The sequence below is a fragment of the Gopherus flavomarginatus genome, chromosome 7 (genome assembly GCF_025201925.1).
Source record: "Gopherus flavomarginatus isolate rGopFla2 chromosome 7, rGopFla2.mat.asm, whole genome shotgun sequence".
In the NCBI taxonomy this organism is placed as follows: domain Eukaryota; kingdom Metazoa; phylum Chordata; order Testudines; family Testudinidae; genus Gopherus; species Gopherus flavomarginatus.
In genome coordinates this window covers 98,409,641-98,436,089 of record NC_066623.1, presented here as the reverse complement: position 1 = coordinate 98,436,089, position 26,449 = coordinate 98,409,641, and the positions used below count along the sequence as shown (strand labels likewise).

The 26,449-nt window shown below is 39.3% G+C and overlaps 1 protein-coding gene across 3 annotated transcripts in view; it reads left to right on the top strand.

Moving 5' to 3' along the window:
* CACHD1 (cache domain containing 1) overlaps window positions 1-26,449 on the top strand; it is a 204,106-nt gene that overhangs the window by 71,012 nt on the left and 106,645 nt on the right. For 2 of the 3 annotated variants that reach the window (XM_050961969.1, XM_050961968.1), the window contains exon 2: window positions 7,759-7,821. The exons of the other annotated variant lie outside the window; for it this stretch is intronic. In XM_050961969.1, coding sequence (XP_050817926.1) covers window positions 7,759-7,821 — 63 coding nt within the window. The remainder of the gene's footprint in view (window positions 1-7,758; window positions 7,822-26,449) is intronic. 3 annotated transcript variants of the gene reach the window in all.

Below are 26,449 nucleotides of genomic sequence, written 5' to 3'. Positions count from 1 at the left end.
TTTTTAAAATAAAACAAAAAAACCTTAAGACAAAAAGATTTTACGTATACTTTCAGAATAAGGATCATTCTCTCTGCACCTCTCTATTTCAATAGCCTGTTTTAATAATGTTCCCGTCACAGAAAGACATAAAGCTGTGACTTGGACATCCACTCGTACATTTGCTGAACACTATGCAGTCACTCATGCCTCAGCTTCTCAGGCCATATTTGTCTCTACTGTTCTGCCATCAGTCCTAGATTTCACTCTGAAGCCTCACCTCTCTGCAGAGGGTACGACTCGATAATCACTTAGAGTGGAGCACCTGTAGGGACTTACCATTCCACCTTGGAGAATGTAGGCTATGCTTGAAGAATGGTGGACTCTGTCCTGAGAAGCACTGCCTCTGAAAGAGATTTGGGGGACGTGGTGGATGATTAGCTGAACATGAGCTCCCAGTGTGACGCTGTGGCCAAAAGAGCTAATGCGATCTTGGGATGCATAAATATGAAAATCTTGAGTAAGAGTAGAGAGTTTGTTTTGCTTCTGTATTTAGCACCAGTGTAACTGCTGCTGAAATACTGTATCCAGTTCTTGTGCTCACGATTATGGAAGAATGTTGATTAATTGGAGTGGATTCAGAGAAGAGCCACAAGGATGATTAAAGGATTAGAAAACATGCCTTATAGTGATAAAGATAAAGACCTCAGTTTAGTTAGCTAAACCTTAGAGAAAATATTAATGGGTGACTTGATTATGATTGATAGGTATTTACATGGGGAACAAACATTTAATAACAGGCTCGTCAGACTAGCAGAGAAAGGAATAACATGAACCTGGTGGGTAGAAGCTGAAGCAAGATAAAATTCGGTCTGGAAATAAGGCATACAATTTTGACACTGAGCATAATTAACCACTGGAACAATTTACCAAGGGTCGTGGTGGATTCTTCATCACTGACAATTTTTAAATCAAGATTGGATGTTTTTGTAAAAGATCTGCTCTAGGAATTATTTTGAGGAAGTTTTGTGGCCTGTGTTATATAGGAGATCAGACTAGATGATCACAATGGTGTCTTCTGGCCTTGGAATCTATGACTGTTGGAAATATGAAAAGATGCAGTGAGTGGGTGCAAGGTCTGTCCAGTATAAAAGTAAGGTGTTCAGGGATACATAAGGAGGAGAATTAGGGTTGTTTGTGGAAACTTACCTCTAACTTCCCAGACTTTAAAATGTATGTATGTGTGCACAAAAAATCTAGAATGGACAAGTGTGACTTTTAATAATAATTAATGACCATTGTTTGAGACTTATTGAGGAGTTTTTATGATTTTCATGTAAAAAAGGAAGTGCTGGAACACTCTTCTAGTTCTCTTGTTCTTCTGGTACTATCATTCAGAATAATTCTAAAAATAATAATAACGCTTGAATACCGGCATGGCTCGAACCTACTAAAACCTGGTGTAATTAGAGGGTTATCAGAGAAGAGTGACAAGACTGAATAGGGGATGGAAAAGCTTTCATATGAAGAGGCTGAAAAGAATGGGATTGTGTACCTTAGAAAGATGATTAAGTTGGAACATAATAAAAGTATCTAAGATAATGAATGGTGTAGAACTGGTAGATAGGGAGCTTCTACTTACTCTCTGTGTTACAAAACACGAACAAGGGCACGTGAAATTGAAAGACTGCAAAATTAAAACTGAGAAAAGGAAATACTTTGTCACATAATTTATCAAAATTTAAAAAACTGGATAACCACAAGAATGACCAAAGGTGATGATTGATGCCAAGAAAAAAAAGTACTGGAAGGGAAATGAAACTTTACATTTCAGGATGTAAGACAATCTCTGTTAGAATGACACCTTCGTTTGGGGGAGGGGCACAGATAACCCCACATCTGCCTACTGTAGGATTATTTGCACCTTTGTCGGAGGCATCTGGTGCCTGCTGCTGTTGTATGGACCTTGAGTCTGACCTAGCTTGGCAATTCCTATGTTCCTAGAGCTGTTGTTGGCCTGAGTGATGATGGGTCAGGACAAATAATCTTGAATGACCATCTCATTAAACACTTGTGTAATTGTTCCTGTTCCAGTGAGCTAGGATTCTGCTGCCATCTGTTAAGCAGACTCAATTAAACAGCAAGGGGTGGGGAGAATAAAGTGAAGATGCTAATACATGGTGCAAACCGCACTGAGAATGCTCTCTCAAATATTTCTCTTTTTTTTTTTTCTTTTTTTGGTAAGTTTCTGGAATTTAAATTTACCTTTCAATCTGTGGAATCTCTTCAACTTCTTTTGGAAGTTGACTAAAGACACTTTTTTGTTTAGAAAATTAAATAACACACTATGTAAATGTTCACATGTGCTTTGTGCACTAGTTAAATAACAATAAAAGGCAAAAGGATCAGGGGATCTTATCTGTCAATTGCTCTGATTTATTCTTTTCTCCAGTTGGTACAATCCTTAGTGCAGATTACTGGTTTAGATTCATTGTTAAAAATTGCACTTTGGCTAATAGGTTTCTTACATAGTTTTAATAAAAATGAGAAAACTGAATGTTTGCACAGAGATTTTTTTTTTTATTTTCGTAAGATTAAAATTCTCCTGATATACAGAGGGAAATAATTTTTGCTCTTTGCTCTTTTTAAATTTTGCTATAATAGCTGTATTATATAGGGAACAGATATCTAAGTAATAGAATTGCTAGGAGAGGTAGAAGAGCAATTCATCTGTAACCTGAGTGAAGGATCAGGGGACTGTATCTATGAATTGCTCCATGATTTATCCCTTTCTTCAACTGGTGGGATCCTAATTTAGTGTGGATTTCTGGTTTAATTAATTGTTGAAAATTGCAGTTTGGCTAACATATTTTTACTTTTCTTGTAAAGTTTTAATAAAACTCAGAAAATTCTATGCCTGAAAAGAATATTTTAAAGAATTTGATTAAAATTGATCTTAACCCAAAATAAACTTAAAATAAAAAAATTTATTCCAGTGGCCAAATGAATTACTATAAGTAGTGATTTTTTTGTAACTGTTCATAACGTGCTCTCTCATTATTTTGATAGTTCATAAACACAGCTATATTTAAAGACATAGGGGAAAGGTCAGCTTTGTATTAAGGACAGGAAGCTTCATTCTTGCTAGCTAACAAACTGTTTCCTTGTTGTTTCTTTTGATATCTGGAGATTAAATGCTATGTGGGGAGAAAAATTCAGTTAATTTAAAATATTTTGCATCAAAACGACACCCTTCAGTGTATTTTTCTCAGATGTTAAATGTATCTTCTCATCTAAAGGAAAAAAAAATGTTTGTAGTTTAAATACCTGAGCAGAGCTTTTAACAGAAGTCTGGAAAGAAGAAGAAATCTGCATATATGTCTTTAGAGTAGTTGCATTTTGCTTTTTTATCCTTCTAGTCTCCCTGGGACTTGTGAACTGAGGAGGTTTACTTCTGCCCATCCAAATGGTGCTCTCAAATTAAGAATTCAAATTTCTGAAATTCCTAAAGTCCTCAAGAGGAAAAGGGATAAGGGAAAGTGACAGTCATAAGCCAAGATTTTCCAGAGTGCCTCTGCTGGCTGTATATGTGTACATTCTGACTAAAAGCAAATAGGCCAGACTCTCACCTGGAAAACTCATGCAGTTGTTGAACAACTTCTGTTAAACTTCATTTGGTTCAACGTTAAACACCTTATGTAGCTCTAAATAATTCTGATTTTATATTGTTAAAACTTAGGAGATCTGAACGGAGGGTCTGGGAAGTCTGTTTCAGACTTACAGCATTGCTATAAACATGAAGCAGTTCGTCTACTTCATGTCCTCCAGCATAGTGTCTCTGAATAGCTGTCATGGCACATATTTAGCCAGATAGGAACAGCTTGTATTCTTGCTGCTGCATTTCCATGCATGGGCTCCATGTTGATGTATGCGATGTTCACTCTCTGGGTGAAATCCTGACCCTGTTTAAATCAATGGCAAAACTCTCATTGACTTCAGTAGAGCCAGGATTTCACCCTCTTTTGTTTTTTCTTTTGTGTAATTGACATTTCAGTGTCTTTTGAAGTCTCTAATGTAATCCCCAATGCTTCACTCTCTTCCCTGTGTGATGCACTGAGGCTCCGGTAAATGGTAGAGAGGCTGCCATGGGCCATAAGTTTTTGTGGAGTAACTTCAGTTTAGATTGTGGTGTCGGTTGTTTACTTTTTTTCTTCTCAGAGTAAAATGATAAAGACAGGTGCAGAAGCAAAAGTTTTAATCTGAGTTGTATTGGTTAAAGCCTTCAGTAAGGAGCAAAATGACTACATATTCTACTGCAGCATTACTACAGGATTCTTAAATAAAGGAAAACATCACTGAAAAATGAGTCACTTTAATATGTATAAAAATCCCACAGTAATAATTTATTATGACTTTTATTACTTTTTTTAAAGATATGCCCCTAAATATTAAACATTAGTTAACATTAACATTCAAAGGGCCAACTGTTGTTTTTTTAAATTATTTTTGTAGTATTTAGTCTTCTTAAATTTTTGAAGTAATATTTATTTAATCAACAATTTACTCCCTTTCCATTTCAAACAGTTCCCTCCCCTCCCTTGTTTCTGCAGTACAAACCAAGAAGTTGCACCTCTGATGGCTGGCTTCTTTTTTTCTTGCAAAGCACCCTGAGGTCAGGTATCTGAGTGAAAGCTGCTATTCCAGCAATGAATGGCAAATATTTTAATTAATTTTAAAATTACCCCCTCCCCAGCATGTGACAAATCTAATATATCAGGAATTCGTGTTCTAATAGAGCAAGGTTGGGGTGGGGCAAAGGACTGGACAATCTATTCATTTATTTTCTGCATTAAAACTACAATCAATCCCCATAGCTACTGTTGAGATTTTGTGGTTCCCAATGAGTCTGATGCTGGGTAGAATCAAGGGACTTCAATTCGATGCGATTCGATTCAATTCAACAAGGCTTTATTCAACATGCACAAAAGGAGAGCCCCTGATACAAAAAATCAGGCAGAGTCCCTCCAGCAAGGAGCCCCTCCCCTTGCTATTTTATAGCACATGGCACTTACATAACAAGTTACATAACATGAACCTCTAACAAATAAGAGTTAACCTTTCCATAAATTGATTTGTTTATCACATGGTCATAGTTGTCCATTTCACATGCTGAGCTCACCCCTCTCCCCCCGGCCTTCTCTAGAATGTTCCTAGGGTGGTGAGCCACAGCATGCTTCCCTATGCATAAGCACCCTGCAAACCACATTTTATCCAAAATGAACACAAGCATACCCTTCAGCACCTGCAAGACATCCCTGGGCAACTAAATGTATTAAGCTGTGCTTCATCAGAAATAGTTGTACTTTGTTCCTGAACAGTCTTCTGAGTGTATTGATGGTGTTGTTCCGTGTTCAACTTGGTATTTGAAGTGGGGAATCTTCTAGGAAATGTTGAGAATATCTTCCTCAGGGACCTTTTTGTAAATACCTACCCATCAATTTCATCTGGTCCATCACAAAAGCAAAATGCTGCTCGTTTGAAGTATTTTTATTTTTATTTTTTTAGATCTGGGAATAAACCATCTGTGGCAGGGATTGTTTAGCAGTGCTCTGTTGAATGTCAGAGGTGTACTCGCAGTATAAATGCCTAGCTGGAGCTGTCCCAGGGAGATGAAGAACTCAGATGTTTTGAGAAGGTTTCCTTGCACCTTACTTTGAATTTGATGGCAGAATTCAAACAAGGTGCTCATGCGAGTCCTTGCCAGGATATAACTACTGTTGGTAACGATATAAAGCCTATGAAGGCTCCACACACACAATAAGAACGGTCATACTAGGTCAGACCAAAGGTCCATCTAGCCCAGTATCCTGTCTTCTGACAATGGCCAATGCCAGGTGCCCCAGAGGGAATGAACAGAACAGGTGATTCATTCCCTGTTGCCCATTTCCAGCTTCTGGCAAACAAAGGCAAGGGACACCATCCCTGCCCATTCTAGCTAATAGCCATTGATGGACCTATCCTCCATGAGCTTATTTAGTTCTTTTTTAAACACTGTTATAGTTTTGACCTTCACAACATTCTCTGGCAAAGAGTTCCACAGGTTGACTGTGCATTGTGTGAAGTAGTACTTCCTTTTGTTTGTTTCCTGCTGCCTATTCATTTCATTTGGTGAACCCTAGTTCTTGTATTTATGAGAGAGAGTAAATAACACTTCCTTATTTACTTTCTCCACAGCAGTCATGATTTTATAGACCTCTATCATATCCCCCCTTAGTTGTCTCTTTTCCAAGCTGAAAAGTCCCAGTCTTATTAGTCTCTCCTCATATGGCAGCCATTCCGTACCCCTAAACATTTTTGTTGCCCTTTTCTGAACATTTTCTAATTCCAATATACCTTTTTTTGAGATGGGGTGACCACATCTGTATGCAGTATTCAAGGGCATACCATGGATTTATGTAGCAGCAATGTGATATTTTCTGTCTTACTTATCCCTTTCTTAATGATTCCCAGCATTCTGTTCACTTTTTGACTGCCGCTGCACATTGAGTGGATGTTTTCTGAGAAGTATCCACAATGACTCCAAGAACTCTTTCTTGAGTGGTAACAGCTAATTTAGACCCCATCATTTTATATCTATAGTCGGGATTATGTTTTCCAATGTGCATTATTACTTTGCATTTATCAAGATTGAATTCCATCTGCCGTTTTGTTGCCCCGTCACCCAGTTTTGTGAGATCCTTTTGTAGCTCTTCGCAGTCTGCTTGGGACTTAACTATCTTGAGTAGTTTTGTATCATCTGCAAATTTTGCCACCTCACTGTTTGCCCCTTTTTCCAGATCGTTTATTAATATTTTGAACAGGACTGGTCCCAGTACAGACCCCTGGGAGACAGTTTATTTTCCTCTCTCCATTCTGAAAACTGGCCATTTATTCCTACCCTTTGTTTCCTATCTTTTAACCAGTTACCAGTCCATGAAAGCACCTTCGCTCTTATCCCATGACAATTTACTTTGCTTATGAGCCTTTGGTCAGGGACCTTGTCAAAGCTGTTCTGAAAATCTAAGTACACTATATCCACTGGATCCCCCTTGTCCACATGCTTGTTGACCCCCTCAAAGAATTCTGAGAGTCCTTTGCTTTCCAACTCTAGAAACTTAGACCGGAATAGTAATTGCTGTTACACCACCGTCTTCTGACGTGGGGATATTCAATGCCAGTCTCACTTCCTAGCAGGCATACAAAATCAGGTCTCATTCTCATGTCATCCAAACACAGAGACCCACCTTATAGTCTCTAGCCCACCCGCTTTTGGATACAGGCAAAAGCCAACAACTGGAGGATCAGAAATGAATTAAAAACTTGGAGAATATGGAAAGAATAACTTTTTGAAAGAGCTTTATTACGTTAAATGGTTAGTATCTGTAAACAATTATAGTATTTAGAGGTAACAGATTTTAAATAGGAAGCATAGATATTTTAAATTATATCAGTTGGATAAAATAGCAGAGGTTCTGCAAATAACATCCTGTATTTTTCTTTTTAAAAACATAAACCTCTGGTTTACTTATTTAATTATAGAGGCATGTATTTTGCTTGCATAAACGTGGTTATCTTTAGCTAAAGTTGACAGTTTTAAAAACCTGTTTTAAATGACTCATAATATGAAATCTGTCCTTTCCTAACATATTGCATTCTTATTGTTTTTTTTCACCCTTCAATATTGCTTGAAATCAGTATTATGCCAAAGTCCCTTAAGCACCATTTCTGATTTTATTACAGCGGATATTCAACTCCTTTGTGTATACCGAAAAAATCTCAAATGGAGAAAGTGAAGTTCAACAGGTAAGGAAAAAATGGAATGTATAAAAATCCCTGGCCATCCGTTGGGTGAAAGTGTTGGGTTTTTAAAGGGACACAGTCAACTTATATATCGCACTTTTGTCTGAATTTATTTTATTGACTATTCTTACACATGAAATTGGAATGAACAATAACTAAAGGTTGTTTACTTTGTACCCATCTAGTAGCTTTGCTCTCCTCTGAATAGAAAGGCAGTTTACTTTTCTGTATGGGTTTTTCACTCAGCAACAAGGGAGTGAAAAACATGTCTAGTATAGGCAGGACTTGGAGACAGATATAGTATTGACACTGCTTTCCTAAAAAAAATTGACTAGATTTCAAGTTGACTGTGCCCTTTAAATAATCTTCACTTTAGGTGCATGTTTAGTGATCACTAACACATTGATATTGTATGTGCAGTGTTGTGTACTTGTGAGCTTTCAAATTTAATTTCAGCTGAAGCTCATCTGATTTATGTGCAGATATATGATTAGCTTATTACATCTGTTTGCATCACTCAAATTTTTGTCTATTTATTTAAAATAATAGATTTGAAAATTCAACATATGTTTAGGTTAAAAAAATTAAATCTTGAGTTTAATATTAGGTAAGTGTAGGCCCCCACATTGGTTATTTCTGTTTTAATACACTGCAGTGCGTGAAATAAAGGCTAAAGGAACAGATTGAATGAAAGACAAATCTAAAATTCTAATTTTTCTTTCAACTTGCTTATTCTCAGAACTCCATCTCATGCTAAATGTGATCAATTTTGATAGAAATGGCAAACATTGTTTTAGGTAACTGATCTAGGGGCTAGAACAAAGAACTGGCTTCTGATTCCCATTTAAACCACTAACTCACTTATGTGACCTTATGCAAGTAACTTGACCTCCTTAGACTCCATCAAACCTGTTTTAACATTCAGTAAAAACAAAACTGCCTCAGAGCAGAGTTTTCCCAGGGGAAAAATGAATTGCCCTCAAAACATGCAAGTAATTTTTAATTTGGTGGCTGGACAGTTGTACTCTTTCAAGAGCATTTTACAACTTTGCATCAGCATATGCATTTAAATTGGATGTGCAGATAAGTAAACGAACTCTCCAAGTAACTAACTAAATGGAAGAAGCTATCAGACATGAATTACTTTCCAGGGCAAAGAGTCAAAATAGAGAAGCGCTTGAATTAAACTCTGGATTCAAATATAGTACACTCAAACTTTAGGCAAATTAGGATTTGAAATTAGACCTCAGCCCTTCTCTAGTTCAAAGGAAATACAGTAATTTGGATATGGTTATGGTCATTCTTGGAGTTGAGTTAATATGTGGAAAATGGAATAATATAAGAAAAATTCTAGCAATTTTAGGTACTATTTAAAAAAAAACTTCCGTTTTAAGAATGTTATTCTTTGCTGGAGTTGAAATTAAGGTGCATAATATATCAGAGCTCAACTTTCATGCTTGTCTATGATAGTATGATTAGTGACCCAGGATGAGAAGTAGGCTATCGGATAAAATAAATCATACATTTAAAAATCACCCCAAGTGTAAGTAAGCCCAACTTTAGTTTATGAAAACTCAAAGATTGGTAAAAAGGAAATTTTACTGTTCATCTTTGGTGCTTCTTTTGAATTCTTTTGGTACTGCTTGAATTCATGCAGGTTGGTGAAACTAAATTGATAGGTGTGATAACACTGTTCATAGGAATTGACAGCGGAGATTCTAGTCAATTATCCTGTCTCTGACAGTTACCAATACTAGACACTACAGAGTATGGTGGATAAAGTCCGGCAATGGATATTATGCAATAGCATGTGCTTTGTGGGAGAAGTTGTTTTTTTTCCTAGTACCAGTTGAGGGTTGGGTTGTGTCCTGAATTGTAGATGATGATGTTTATATGAATATCTAATCTTTTTAATGTATCCTGCTAAGCAGTTTGCCTCAATATTTTGTTGCAGTCAGTTCCATGCTTTAAATGTGTTTGTAAACTTTCAATTCAGTTGTGGAGTCAGTTCCTTTGTGCTTGTAATATGCGAGAGGAGGGGGAAGTATGATAGGAGGGCCTTCTCTGTTCCATTTTCTGTTTCCCCTGTATAGCTCTGTTCTATCATCTAAGTCATCTTGTATTTGTAGCCTCTTTTAACTAAATTATGTGGAAGACTTTCCACGTTTCTAAGAATTTTCCTTATCCTTCTCTGGACTTCTTCTATTTCTGTTTTGTTTGTTTTTTTAAGCGGAGGTGATCAGAACTGGACACAGTAATGAGGATCAGGATGTGCCATCAATTTGATATAAAGGCCTTGTATTAGTTTCATTATTATTCTCTATCCCGTTCCTGACAAAGCATTCCCACATTGCTGCTGTTCTAGACTATTCTTGTGACTCAACTCGACAGAGGTTTTTAGGGAGCTGTTCCCAATGACACGCCAGTCTCATTCTGTCAGTGGTCTGTGTCTATAAAAATATTTTTTTCTTCAACCCACCTATGTGAACCCACCTATGTGTTTGAGAAGTTCAAATTATTTTTTCCCAAGTGCATTACCACTAAATTTCTAAACTACATTTCATTGTGTTGTCTAATTGCCTAGGTTGGATTCACTTTTCTGTTAATATTTCTGCAAAATATTTGTATATAAATAAAATTTAAAAAATTTCAATTAACATTAGGTCTTAACAAATCCGTTTGTTCTAACTAAATATATATTTTTATCCTAAACTACCTGACAGTTTCCCTTTCTAAAATTTAATTACTCATTGCGATATGCAGCATTGTTCCCAAAGAAACCATGGCAACAGTGTTGAGGAAACAAAATAATAATACCCACAAAGATCTGAGGACATTTCTAATGTATTTAATTCATTGGTGTTTTATGCACTAGGGTTTACTTTTGTTTTGTTAGGAATTTAGTACTTAGCATAGCTGCATCCATCCGTATTATATATCTAAATATCACACAACTATCCAAAACATACAAAAATTCACACTACTTTCTCATAATTGGACAAAAAATGGCTTTTTGTCATTAGGGACATTAAAAGGGCTCAGTGATTATACTGTACCTAAAAAAGATCTCTCATGTCATAATATCAAATCTATATACTAGTGAGGAGTAGTTGAGTTTACAGTACTGTTCATTGTCTGGAATTTTCAAAAATATTGCCAGTCATGTTGTTTGGTGGGTTCCTAATTTTTTCTTGAAAGAAGTTGAATGCATATTGGTAATATAATATTTTAAAAATACTGGATTAATGATGGATTCTAAAGTTTTCATATTACTACTAGTCTTAAATTAACATACTGTACATTAATATTGAAACCAATTTAAAGGGCTGTGTTAGTTATCACAGTATAATATTTGGACTGAACCTGGTGCCACACCATATTCTATTTGTATAAACATGCACAGAATCACTGGTGGTGAAGATTAATGTTAAAATCTGTGGCTGCTTGGATTTTAAAAGCTACTCTGTTGCCACTAGGTTTTAAAAAAAATTATTGCCCCCTGGAGATTACATTTTAAACTCAAAAGGTCATTGGTTTTTACTACAGACAACAAACTAGTCCCCCTCTGAAGGCTGTGAAGTAAATAAGATGGGGGCAGTCAGAGAGGAGCTTGTGCTTAACTCAGGAGAGGGGGGAGGGGAGAAAGGAGGGGAAGAACCTTGTATATTCTTCCATTTTAGATACAGTGGAACTTATCGTGATGGTTCCCCCCCGGGGTACTACCTGGAACTGAGGTACCACTGAGTCCTCTGACTCACCAGCCTGAGTTTCCACTCACACGGTGCTGCTGTGACAAGCTGTAGACCACTCCTGGTCTTATATTCCCACCAGCATTTGCACAGGCAGGGACACATCCAGCTGCAGTTACATGAGGCTGACCAGCCACTGCATGAACCAACAATAGAGAGACTATAGTTAAGATATCACCAGCTTCTCAGCCTAGGACCCCAGAGCTGTAATGTCCTGCCCTGACTGAAACCCCGACCAGTGTGAATTTATTACCCAGTTTGCCCCCCTCTCAATGTGGAGAGGAATATGCAACAAGCTGTGTTAAACCAAGCTGAGACTTTTCTCCAGACACTTCACTTAAAGGCACACTGGTTTAGATGAAACATAAAACAAGTTTATTATCTACAAAAGATGGATTATAAGTAGGGGCCCTACAAATTCATGACCATGAAAAACATGTCACAGACCGTGAAATCTGGTCTTTCCCCGTGAAATCTGGTCTTTTGTGTGCTTTTACCCTATGATATGGGACGAGATTTTGAAAAATGAGAAGTGATTTGGTGGCCTTAGTTTTTGGATGCCCAAATTGAGACACCTTAAAAGGGACTGCTTTTCCAGAAAGTGCTGAGGCAGACTCTCAACGGATTGACCATAAGATGTCTTAAATTGGGCATCCAAAAATGGAAGCAACCAAAAATCATTAGTTGCCTTGAAAAATCTATGCCATACTGTATATGGTATTAGAAAGAATGTGGCTTATTGTGCAGTCCATTGTAAAGAAATTTGTTTCTGTATGAGCATGCACAAATGTGTGTGCTTGTGTGCAACATGTCCAAAATGGGGCAATTGTCATGGTAAATTGATGTTTTAGTCCTTAAATCATCTTGACTTTGGTAAAGAAGGGCTCACTGGCTTTAATTTAAAGTTGAAGAATCTTTCACTACCTTTTCTGGGTGGTCTGCACACCACATAAAAGTCACATGGGCTAACTTATACATATCAGATGGCTTTTGAAAGTAAAAAGTGTGCTTGGGAAATTCAGAAACTGAAGTTGGTCTTCTTTATTGAAGCCTTCACTACACTTTTTTTTTTTTTTTTTTACTTGAGGAAAAAAGAACACACTAGCTTAAATCCCCGTCACAGATGCGCACATTAACTCTAGACATTTATTTATATCTACTTAAACATTGTAAGTAGTGTGATGAGTAGTTAACTGTCACAGAAGAAAAATGGGGCTAGAATAGAGTATAATTTCTGTAGTTAAAAGCTCAATATTGAAGTGGATAGAAGAATAATTGAGCACTTCTGGTTTATTAATAACTTTGTCTTTCAATCCTAATGAATCATGAGTAGTATAACTGGGGTTTTATGAGTAAGAGTGATACATCCAACTGAGCATCTTGAGCAAATGCAAATAAAATGTAAGCAAATTAAATCCCCTGTGACTGGCTCCTTTTTTTTTTTTTTTTTTTTTTGGTCAGTCATTAACATTTTCTTACCAACTGATGCCTGAAGGCAATTATTTATAGTTTTCTGTCAACTGGGAGCTTTTCTGGAAGGCCACTCAATTTTTATTTAAAAAACAAAACAAAGAACACCATGTAAACAATGATGTCTAGGAAACAGAGAGGGAAAAACTACAGCTGTTGGCTTAAGCACCAGCGATTAATACAATCAACTGTCTTTATACCACACAAGGAGTGGCTTAAAGTTTAAAACTTTAGACACTTTGTGCTCTCAAAATCTGGGGCTGTCTATTTCTTCAGAGTAATCTGTACAGTAGAATTCCATGTCATTCTGTATGTCACTATGAAACATAGAATGTCTGAGTCCATGTGAAGCGATGGATAAAGCTATAAGCATAGTTGAGTGCACTTTTTGTTCAGAATATCATAAGGTTCGGTCGTCACTTGGATTCACAGTCTGTTACTATCTGGTTATTAAGTTCTGACCTATTTTTACTACTAGTGCCATATAACCTTTTCCACGGTGAAGTAAGTGTTTACACCATAGATGTGGGGCATGGTGTCAGTGACTTCCCTATAAAGAGAGTTTGAATCTTAACCGAGTTACATGCATGAAGAATAGTTTTAATATTATAGCCATCAGACTGAGAGGAAAGGAAGGTGAGAATAAGCATTTCTTCAAATGGGTGGTTTAAGTCGCACATGACACAGGCAATATTCTGGGGAGAGTGGAGAATTTGCAGATGAGAGTGGAGAGCATCTGTTGAAGATTGTGAGACATCAAAGTTCCTAATAGTTGAGAGAATGTAAGTTTAGAATCCAAAATCAAAGATGATAGTTTTGATTGAACAATTTTTTGATCAATTTAAGATATGTTGAATTGAAGGAAGTTAGGATAGGCCCAAGAGTTTTTTTAATAGCTTGACAGAAGTGAATTGAAGAAAGAGTAAAGGGGATATAGCATTTGAACTTTGGACTCATCCTCTGTCTTCCCTCCCCTCCTCTTTTCCACCCTCAACAAGCCAACCTTCAAACCTACCTTCCTCTGTAACTATTTCTCAGTCTCCCCTCTTCTTTTCTTTTTAAATTCAAAACTCCTTGAGTGAAAAGTTTACAATAGCTGCCTCAAATTCATATCCTCCAACTCTGTCGTGGGTCCTTTCCAGTCTGGCTTCTCTCTCCATGTCACTGATACTTCTCACTAAGGGTTTAATGATTTCAAAGTCCTCAAATCTGGCCAGGTGTACTCGTTCTTCTCCGTGACTCCCCTGCTGCTTTTGACTCTGTTCACCACACTGTTTTTCATGGCAACTTATTCTCCTTTGTCTTTTTTGTGACACTGTCTTCTCCTAGTTCACCTCCTCCCTCACTTTAGTTCCCATGGTCCCTCCTTCACTGGATCCATCTAGTCTATTCGTTTGTATGAACCCTCCTTATAGCAGTATCTGATCCACTCCTATTTTCACATAGAAATAATCTTTCTCTATCTTCCTTCCTTCCTTTGCAGCTTCTTGTGTGGAGTTTGATGGTGATGGTGGTGGTTGGGGCTTTGTTAGTGAATTTTTTATTGAGGAAAAGCTAAGTCAAAGAGGAGAGGAGTTTTGTATTTTGTATTGAACGCAATGCATGGTGTTGCTTTTCTGGTAGTGAGTTCCATAGCCTAGGTTCTCCTCCTTTCTTGCAGTGTCTGTGAGTTTCCCACAAATTCGTGTCTTAGGCCCTCTCTTCTTCTTCCTCTACATCTTAACTTTGAGTGATTTCTTTTGAACACATAACTTCAACTGGCATTTCTATCTTCCCTGACCATTCATAAATGTGCCTCTTCACTCCTGATCTGTCTCCATCCATTCAGTCTCTGTTTCTTTGATCCCTTGCCATCAAATTAAACTTAACCTAGCTAACACAAAACACCTTGCTTTCCCTCTCAAACCCTCTCCACTCCCTTCATTTCCTATTACTCTTGCACAGCCAGGGGAAAATTAGTTAGAGGAGGGGTCAAGCAGTGAATTGTAAACTCTTGTTTGTCACTCTTTTATACGCCTGTGCCCCAAATACCTTGTCTCTGCTGCTCAGGTGGATAGTGATTGCCCAGCAGGAGTAGCAGAGTGATATAGGCTAGCTTACGCTCTGCTGTTGATTCTGCTGTCACTACTTGGTAAGATCAAAGTGTTTTATGGAGCTTGCAGTTCACTTAAGATTTTTAATGAAATTTTGAGCCCACAAAAATTGAAGGAATTCATTGTGCATTTTCCTCCATTGTATAAAGGTATTCTGTGTGAGATGCTGTTAAATAAGCAGGTCCATATGAAAAGATACACAAGTTCTTCTGTTTGCGTAGGATTTTCTAGGACAGGGCTGCAGAGAAAACTGACATGGGCATTCCCTTTGATGCATATTACAGAAGTAGCATTTAGCTATTTTACATACAACAACTTGTATCAATGGCTTGTGAAAAGGATCAGGAAGTGTCACTGTTATATAAACAAGCCACCACGTCAGACTTATTATAGCACTAAACTCTGCAGAAGGTGTTAGCATGGTTCCATACGATACATTACAACTGAGAGATAGTAGATATTCTCTAAATCTTTTGTTTGCAATCCAACCTGTCATAAGAAAGAGCATGAGTAGCTTTCCTAAATCCAATAAAGAGTTAAGAAAGATATTGGATACAATTTGGCAAGGGAACATATAAAACACCTTCTGAGGAGGGCATGATAAAATTATTGTGGGTTGAAACAAATACCCTCATTTCTCTATTTTGAATCATAGAATCATAGAACATCAGGGTTGGAAGAGACCACAGGAGGTCATCTTGTCCAATCCACTGCTCAAAGCAGGACCAATCCACAACTAAATCAACCCAGCCAGGACTTGGTCAAGCTTTAACTTTAGAAACCTCTAAGGAAGAAGATTCCACCACCTCCCTAGGTAACCCATTGCAGTGCTTCAACACCCTCCTAGTGAAAAAGTTTTTCCTAATATCTAACCTAAACCTCCCTCACTGCAACTTGAGACCGTTACTACTTCTTCTGTCATCTGCTGCCACTGAGAACAGTCTAGCTCTATCCTCTTCGGAACCCCCTTTCAGGTAGTTGAAAGCAACTATCAAATCCCCCCTCATTCTTCTCTTCTGAAGACTAAACAATCCCAGTTCCCTCAGCTTCTCCTCATAAGTCATGTGCTCCAGCCCCCTAATCATTTTTGTTGTCCTCCACTGGACTCTTTCCAATTTTTCCACATCCTTCTTGTTGTGTGGGGCCCAAAATTGGACACAGTACTCCAGATGAGGTCTCACCAATGTTGAATAGAGGGGAATGATCATGTCCCTCAATCTGCTGGCAATGCCCCTACTTATACAGCCCAAAATGCTGTTAGCCTTCTTGGCATCAAGGGCACACTGATGACTCATATCCAGCTTCTCGTCCACTGTAACCCCTAGATCGTTTTCTGCAGAACTGCTGCCTAGCCACTTGGTCCCTAGTCTGTAGCAGTGCATGGGATTCTTCCATCCCAAGTGCAGGACTCTGCACTTGTCCTTGTTGAACCTCATCATATTTCTTTTGGACCAATCCTCTAATTTGTTCCTCTGTATCCTATCCTTACCCTCCAGCATATCTACCACTTCTTCCAGTTTAGTGTCATCTGCAAACTTGCTGAGGGTGCAGTCCACGCCATCCTCCAGATCATTAATGAAGGTATTGAACAAAACCGGCCCCAGGACTGACCCTTGGGGCACTCCGCTGGATACCGGCTGCCAACTAGACATGGAGCCATTGATCACTACCCGTTGAGCGTGATGATCTAGCCAGCTTTCTATCCACCTTATATTCCATTCATCCATCCCATACTACTTTAACTTGCCGGCAAGAAAACTGTGGGAGACCATATCAAAAAGCTTTGCTAAAGTTTCTAAATAGTCCTGAACCACTTCTTTCTCCACCGAGGGCTGGTCACCTCCTCCCCATGTTGTGCTGTCCAGTGCAGTTGTCTGGGAGCTGACCTTGTTCGTGAAGACAGAGACAAAAAAGGCATTGAGTACTTCAGCTTTTTCCACATCCTCTGTCACGAGGTTGCCTCTCTCATTCAGTAAGGGGCCCACACTTTCCTTGACTTTCTTCTTGTTGCTGACATACCTGAAGAAACCCTTCTTGTTGCTTTTAACATCTCTTGCTAGATGCAACTCCAAGTGTGATTTGGCCTTCTTGATTTCATTCATGAATGCCTGAGCAATATTTTTATACTCCTCCCTGGTCATTTGTCCAATCTTCCACTTCTTGTAAGCTTCTTTTTTGTGTTTATATCAACAAGGATCTCACTGTTAAGCCAAGCTGGTTGCCTGCCATATTTACTATTCTTTCCACACATGGGGATGGTTTGTTCGTGCAACCTCAATAAGGATTCTTTAAAATACAGCCATCTCTCCTGGACCCCTTTCCCCCTCATGTTATTCTCCCAGGGGATCCTGCCCATCAGTTCCCTGGGGGAGTCAAAGTCTGCTTTTCTGAAGTCCAGGGTCAGTATTTTGCTGCTCTCCTTTTTTCCTTGTGTTAGGATCCTGAACTCGACCATCTCATGGTCACTGCCTCCCAGGTTCCCATCCACTTTTGTTTCCCCTACTAATTCTTCCCTGTTTGTGAGGAGCAGGTCAAGAAGAGCTCTGCCCCTAGTTGGTTCCTCCAGCACTTGCACCAGGAAATTGTCCCCTACACTTTCCAAAAACTTCCTGGATTGTCTGTGCACCACTGTGTTGCTCTCCCAGCAGATATTGGGGTAATTGAAGTCCCCCATGAGAACCAGGGCCTGTGATCTAGTAACTTCTGTTAGTTGCCGGAAGAAAACCTCATCCACCTCATCTCCCTGGTTTAGTGGTCTATAGCAGACTCCCACCACGACATCACCCTAGTTGCTCACACTTCTAAACTTAATCCGGAAACTCTCAGGTTTTTCTGCAGTTTCATACTGGAGCACTGAGCAGTCATACTGCTCTCTTACATACAATGCAACTCCTCCACCTTTTCTGCCCTGCCTGTCCTTTCTAAACAGTTTATATCCATGCATGATAGTACTCCAGTCATGTGATTCATCCCACCAGGTCTCTGTTATTCCAATCACCTCATAATTCCTTGACTGTGCCAGGACTTCCAGTTCTCCCTGCTTGTTTCCCAGGCGTCTTGTATTTGTGTATAGGCACTTAAGATAACTCGCTGATTGTCCTGCTTTCTCAGTATGAAGTAGGAGTCCTCCTCTCTTATGCTCTCCTGCTCGTGCTTCCTTCCGGCATCCCACTTCCCCACTTACCTCAGGGCTTTGGTCTCCTTCCCCTGGTGAACCTAGTTTAAAGCCCTCCTCACTACGTTAGCCAGCTTGCTTGCGAAGATGCTCTTCTCTCTCTTCGTTAAGTGGAGCCCATCTCTACCACATGGGAACTTTTTTTTTCACAACAGCTTATAATTGAAGTTGATGTATTTTCCTTCTAACATCCAAAATTTGTTCCTTCTTTTTGCCCCCACTGAAGAAATTTCACTAAATAGTAATGTCTTTAATGAGATTGGCTCTTTGAGCCATTTTGACTTCGTACCTCTTTTAAAAATCAGTTATGTTCATGCTTGGTTTTCCATATTGCATTCCAAAATCATTCACTGTGTAAGAATGCAGAATGTAAAACTTTGTTCTAAAAATCTCAGTAAAGGATATAAATCATGCATGACCCAACCAAAGTAAATTAAATACTGGGTGAAGCTCATGGACCTTGGGAGAATTAGTTTTAGGGATCAGATGTCCAGTCTGCAGACCAAGTTGGCTTGATGGGGAACAAAGGGAACAAAATAACACATGCACGCAGCATAAAAATCCCAGAGAATCAGTTGTTGAAGCCTTCTTCATTGGAGTTTCAGCTTATGGATTCTTTTGTAGCTGGGGTTCTTGTTCCACATCAGACTGAAGTCTGGAAGTTCTGGCCCCTATATCTGGGAGTTCTTCATCCCTACTAATCTTCCATTTACTCATTTTTCTCTGCAGCTATTTGGGTTTTATAACCCTTTAGATACCCAGGAGGTTTGCAGCTAGCCTGCCGAAATATATACTGTAACTCCTTCTCAAAAGCTGCTCCTGGGCCAGCCTCTCTGTTAGGACTCCCCTTTCAAAATTCTTGGATACTCCGTAACTTCATTAACTTTTTCCTTTGACAGGTAAATGTTATATTGTAGCCATCTAAGCTATGAAAGGACGCCAGGGTGTCTATACCTATGTTTTTCCCTTCTCCATCCAGTGCTAGGACAAGCACCTTTTTATAGAGAGCAGTCCTACACAGCAGTCTCCTTCTTTAAGGGAAATACCTGATGCAAACATGTTACAAAATATATTAATAGCCTTCAATAAATATCAAAGAGCTGCTTTGCCCTCACACTAATGATCCAACAAATAAAGGGTTCTTCATCACTTGAAGTATTTCAATCAAGACTGGATATCTGTCTAAAAGGTGTGCTGTAGCTCAGCTGGAAATTGTAGGTTTGGTGAAAAAATTTCTGGGTGAGGTTCTATTGCCTGTGTTATGCAGGAATCCGAGCCAAAGGCCAGAAGAGACCACCAGATCATCTAGTGTGACCTCCTGTACATCACAGGCCACCAGCATCACTCACACACTACACCCAACAACCAGAATTAGACTGAAGTATTACAATCCACAGGAGACTCAATTATTGTGTGTGACAGGCAGAGAATCATAGAATCGTAGCACTGGAAGGGACCTCAAGAGATCATCTAGTGCAGTCCCCTGAACTCACAGCAGGACTAAGTATTAGCTAGACGATTCCTGATAGGTGTTTGTCTAACCTGCTCTTAAAAATCTCCAATAATGGAGATTCCACAGCTTCGGTGGGCAATAGGAGGGACTGAGGTTCCTCATTGCCTGAGGTCCCCACAATGGCAAGGAAATGATTACGTGAGAGAGACTCAGATAATCCTGGCAGGTGACCTGCACCTACATCCTACACAGGAAGAAAAAAACCAAAAACCTAAAGTCACTGCCAATCTAACCTGGGAGAAAATTTCGTCACAACCCCACATATAGCGATTGGTCAGGCTCTGAGCATGTGCGCAGGAATCAGCCAGAAAGCACCTGAGAGAGAGAGGGAGAATGCATGGTGCCACTTCAGCGCCCTGGCGCATCCCATCCAATGTCCCAGCTTCATCTGTGGCCATCCCTGATGCTTCAGAAGGAGGTTAAAAAAACAGAATACACTTAGGGAGAAAAATCCCTTCTTGATCCCTTGCATGTGATCAGATAGTGTCAAAGCCAGGGGTGGAGCCAAGAGTTGAACCCAGATCTGCCAAGTCCCAGTTTAGGGGGTTAGCTCTCTCCGATTTCCACTGTTCTGTTTCTTGTTGCATCAGAGGGAAGACTTCGCATGTCATATAATGCAAACCATGGTAGCTCACCACCTAGTCCAGAGTGGAGCCCAATCAATTTTTTGGTAGGAAGGAGGGATGAATTCCTGTGTGAATTTAACCCTTTTGCAGTCCATGAGAGAAAGTATCTGAAGATCATAGTGAAATACATAGGTTCTTGGGTCTACAAACCAGGAAACTGAAGAACAATCTACAGTTAATCTCAGAACATCTGGGAGGTCAGACTAGATTATCATAGTGGTCCTTCTGGTCCTAAAAATCTATGGATCAGGTTGATGCATTTGTCACTGATGCAGGTCAGATACTGCTTAAAAAGTTCATCTCACACAGTCCAAACCCAAGCAGGCGAAGAATAATGCTGCCATCCACTTCCCCTCAGTTTCACGTATCAGCACTCCATGTCCATGTAGTCTTGACCTTAAAAAACTATCAATCAGTTCTAATGTTCCTCAGCTGAATACCCAAAACATTAACAGGAAAAGCACACCAATGTTTCACTTTAAGATTCTTAATAATAAAAGGGACCTTTTGTTAAAGGTCCCTTATCAGTCAGATATGATCCAGCGTTGCCTTGTGCGCTTCACTACCAGAGCCAGTCTTGATGTGAGTGACAATGGAAAAAGCCGTGAATTTGTTGTAATCGATCTTGTACGTTAGCACATAAATTGGATTCTAACAAAGGTTAAGTAGCATATTGGGAAGGCAGGCTGATTTTTTTTTCTCTTGCAGTGGACATAGCCCTTTAAAATATTTTAAGGAAAGAGAGAAGAAAAGGATACGTAAAAAAAAAAAAAAAAAAAATCACTGAGGGTATTAGATGACAGGGCTTTCCTTACACAATTACCAAACAAGTATTCTGTGATCCTTGTAGGGTGAAAGGAGTGATTAGCATGCCAACACTTCATATTAATGGTGTAAGTGATAATTTTTACTTAATGCTGAGAGAGAGACAATTAAAACGTAGCCAATAATAGGTCTGAAGATGTCTGCCCTTTTACTTAAGAGATTGTCTAATGTAACTCCGAAAGATACAGCAGTCATGAATGAGGTTCACTTGCAGATTTCAGTAAGAAATGCATCTCCAGGTGTTGTCTAAAGGAATTTGGAGATCAGTGTTTTAGCTAAGTGACATTTTGACTTGTGCATTATCTTCTCAGCTGCTTCCACGTCTGTAAAATGAGGATATACTTCCAGTAGTGTTGAGACTTAACATTTTTAAGGTACATTGATAAAATGAACTATATAAATATTGATGTGATTATAATAATTGTTTTCAGAGTGACTTTCAAGGTACTAGGGCTCCCTTTTAAACTTTTTGGAGTAGACGACAATTGAGCTGCTAGAAAAAGCTTTCAAGGTTTCCTAGTATGTGTGATGGGATGCTTTGCTAAAAGTACTGAAAGGAGAATTGCTGGCTCTTCATATATTGGTAAAAATAGTTCTCATTTCTCTTAATTATACTGATAACAATTTACAAATAGCTTGGGATGTTTGTGAGCCTGATGTGCTTAACTCAAGCAGAACTCAGTGGTCTGCTCTGAGTATGGAGAACAGCAATGGGCCTTTTAAGAATAAAAGGGATACAGAAGAGTAAATATCATTTGAGATGGTCTAGAATACAAGACTTCATAAATCCCCAAGATATCTATAAAGTCATGATGTAAAAAATATTATAACTCATAGGGAATTCAAAAATAAGATATTAAATACATTCTTCAACATACAAGTGAAACTTTCCTGGCTGTTAATCCCCTGGCGTAAGTCAGTTATATCATCCATGCTTGTCAAATTCTTTGATACATATTTTGAATACAGTCTTTGACATTAAAATTTATTTAACTTTAAGATACAGCCATAAATAAAGTGAATTCAGTAACTTTCCTTTCTCTGAACACCCTCCTAGGGCTCCCCCCAAAAAGAAGACTTCAGAGATGTAGCACTTAGAAGTAAAAGGAGTTTTAAAAAGGCTCTAAGGGAATACACAATGAGAAAAATGTCTCTGGAAAAATGAAAGTGAAATTCACTGATGTTGTGATGAAACATTGTCAGTAGAGATGGTGACATTTGAAATGCATTACACATAGGTAGCATCATAACACAAAATGGTGTTATTGTTTAACCTGACCGTTAACTAAAAAATACTGGGTCATCGTTATTCGGTATCACTTCCAGAAGGAAAAGGGGAAAATGTGGAAACATAAGTACTAGATAAAAGTTGAACAGCAAAAAGAAAAATAATATTTTTAAGTTGAGTTGAAGAGAACTGTGACAATAGCTGAAAGGAGGAAGACTATTCTATTTCACAGCAAAATTCGAAGTTTCAAAATTTGTTTTCATAGTATCTTCGAAATATCAAGCTTGCAGGGTCTTGAGAAGTCATCAAGTCTAGTCTCCAGCACTGAGGCAGGACCAAGTAAACCTAGACCAGCCCTAACAAGTGTTTGTCAAAACCGTTCTTAAGAACCTCCAGTGATGGCAATTCCACAAGGTCCTTTGGAAGCCTATTCCAGAGCTTAACTTGTAATTAGGGCTTGTCTACATCACAAAGTTGCAGCGCTGGTGAGGGGGTTACAGCGCTGCAACTTAGGAGGTGTACACATCTGCAGGGCATCACCAGCGCTGCAACTCCCTGTTTGCAGCACTGGCCGTACTCCCGTTTTGTCTCGGGTGTAGAGGATCCAGCGCTGGTGATCCAGCGCTGGTAATCAAGAGTAGACACTTACCAGCGCTTTTCTTGACCTCCGTGGAATAAGCAGGTATCCCAGCATACCTGAGGAAGCCTCTCTGGTAATCAAGCAGGTCTCCTTCCCCGGTTTGCTCTCGCGTTCCCCGAACCCCCGAGCAAGCAGGTCTCCTTCCCTGCGGTTTGCAGGGGGGTTCGGGGAATGCGAGAGCAAACTGCGGGGAAGCTGGTCTCCTTCCCCGGTTTGCTCTCGCGTTCCCCGAACCCCTGTGCAAGCAGGTCTCCTTCCCTGCGGTTTGCTCTCGCGTTCCCCGAACCCCCGAGCAAGCAGGTCTCCTTCCCTGCGGTTTGCTCTCGCGTTCCCCGAACCCCCGAGCAAGCAGGTCTCCTTCCCTGCGGTTTGCAGCGGGGTTCGGGGAACGCGAGAGCAAACCGCGGGGAAGCTGGTCTCCTTCCCCGGTTTGCTCTTGCGTTCCCCGAACCCCCGAGCAAGCAGGTCTCCTTCCCTGCGGTTTGCTCTCGCGTTCCCCGAACCCCCGAGCAAGCAGGTCTCCTTCCCTGTGGTTTGCAGGGGGGTTCGGGGAATGCGAGAGCAAACCGCGGGGAAGCTGGTCTCCTTTCCCGGTTTGCTCTCGCGTTCCCCGAACCCCCCTTGAAGCCGCCCAACAGCGCTGCAGTGTGGCCACATCTAACACCACTTGCAGCGCTGGTTGCTGTAAGTGTGGCCACTCTGCAGCGCTGGCCCTATACAGCTGTACTAATACAGCTGTAACAACCAGCGCTGCAAAATTGTAGATGTAGACATACCCTCAGAAAGCTTTTCTTCGCATGTAACCTAAATCTCCCTTGCTACAGATTAAGTCCCATTGCTACTTGTCCTGCCTTTAGTGGACATGGAGAACACTATCCTCTTTATAAAAAACTAGGAGTCCTTGTGGCACCTTAGAGACATATTTATTTGGGCATAAGTTTTTGTGGGCTAGAACCCACTTCACAAAAGCTTATGCCGAAATAAATTTGTTAGCCTCTAAGGTGCCACAAGGACTTCTTGTGGCTTGGTTTTTGTTGTTGTTGTTGTTTTTTTGTTCTAATACAGACTAACACAGCTACCACAGAAATCTATCCTCTTTATAACAGCCCTTACCATATTTGAAGACTGTTCTCAGGTCCCCCCTCAGTCGTCTTTTCAGAAGAATTAACATGGCCAGTTTTTTGTAACCTTTCTTTATAGGTCAGGTTTTCTAAACCTTTTATTGTGTTTGGATTCTCTCAAATTTATCCACATCTTTCCTAAAGTGTGGTGCCCGGAACTGGACAAAGTACTCCAACAGAAGTCTCTCCAGTGGTGTGTAGAGCAGGACAATTACGTCCTGTGTCTTACACTCCTGTTAATACATCTCTGAAGGAGAGTTAGCCTTTTACGTAGCTTCATCAAATTGTTGACTCATTCAGTTATGATCCACTATAACCCTCAGATCCTTTTCAGCAGTACTGCCATATAGCCTTCTATTCCCCATTTTGCAGTTGTGCATTTGATTTTTTTCTTATTAAATGAAGTACTTTTTACTTTTCTTTATTGAATTTCATCTTGTTGAATTATGACCAATTCTCTGATTTGTCAAATGGTGACATTTGAAATGCATTACACATAGGTAGCATCATAACACAAAATGGTTATCTAATCCTAACCTCCAAAGTGCTTGCAATCCATCCCAGTTTAGCGTCATCCACAAATTTTATAAGCATACTCTCTACTCCGTTATCCAAGTCATTAATGAAAATAGTGAATAGTACCAGAACCAGGATTGACCCATGCAGAATCCCATTAGATATGTTCTCCCAATTTGACAGAAAACCATTAATAACTGCTCTTTGAGTACAGTCTTTCAACTAGTTATGACCTCACCTTACAGTAATTTCATCTAGAACACATTTCCTTAGTTTGCTTATGAGAGTGTCATGTGGGACTGTGTCAAAAGCCTTTCTAAAATCCAGATATATCACATTTACTTGTTCCCCTTCTGCCCCCTGTCCACTGGGCCAATAATCTCATAATCCCTACCTTTTTTTCACAGTTGGTTTGCCCTCGATGCACTTTTTTTGTGTGGGAATCAAATGGGCACAGGTGATGATAAATGCTGTACGTTCTTTAGTTCTTTACAGCAGGTTTGGTCATGACATAGTTCTTTCAATCTGTTCTGTTTTGTACATGGAAGATTGTAAGCCTGAACAGTAGTGGTGGGTCTGGGCTCATGTAATGTGTTCTTCTTCCTTCAGCCACTTGGGCTCTAGGACTCTCTGAATTTTCTGTCTCACACCACACAATGCACCACTGTGTCAGAAGATTGTTTGCAAATTGCAGCTTTCTGTGATCTTAGGCAACTCCTTTCTGTGCCTCATCCATAAAGGGCGGGTGACAATACGTGTCAACTACAAGAGGTGTTGGGTAGCTTGGAAAAATGTGTGTGTGAATCATTTTGAGATCATCTGATGGAAAGGTGTTAAATAAATTACATCAGCTTCTCAGTGGAATCCCTATGTTTGGTGGTACAGACAATTCTTCAAAAAGATTTATCAGGCTTGTAGACTTTGATGAATGTACACAGGGATAGTTGCTCATAGGGACGTGGGTTTTATTACCAGTTGAACTGCTAACGTAAAAAAGCAAATTCTGTGAAAAAAACTCACTACATACAGTATTCAGTTAACAAAAAACTAACATTTTTAATTTAAATAAGTGTTTTATGTAATTTTTTCTACATGTGGTTTGTGTCAATTTTTTTGTTACAGTTAGTTGCATCGTCCATTTTTATCAGCCGGCACAAATCTCTCTGCTACCCATAATTTTTAATAATTAATGAAAGCTTGACGCACAGCCATTCAGTTGCCCAAACTGAGAGAAAAATGTTCTGAAGACATTATTGAAACATGATATTGTAGAAATTTTGGCTTGTATATTTTTTAGGAGGGCAAGATATTCCAGGGTTACATTTAGTATGCTGATGAATACGGTTAATCAAAAGAAAGTTGGCCTGAAAACAGAACAAGAGAGAACCTACTCAGCTACGTAGTATCTGACAATTGAAAGAGCTGTAAAATCATTCTACAAAACCAATTAGATATAATTCTATAACTCATTTCATTTGAGCAGTAGTCTGTTAAAAAACTATATTCCTTGGAGACCTGTAATTGAGCTGTACATTTGATAGAACAATGGAGGCAAATTCATTGCTGTTATCAGTGTGGGCCTTATTATTCATATACGAAAGTAAATCATGATGCATTGTTCTGTTAGTAATAGTTAGGAAAGACATTTGTCAGTCCTGGAGATCTGAACTGACCA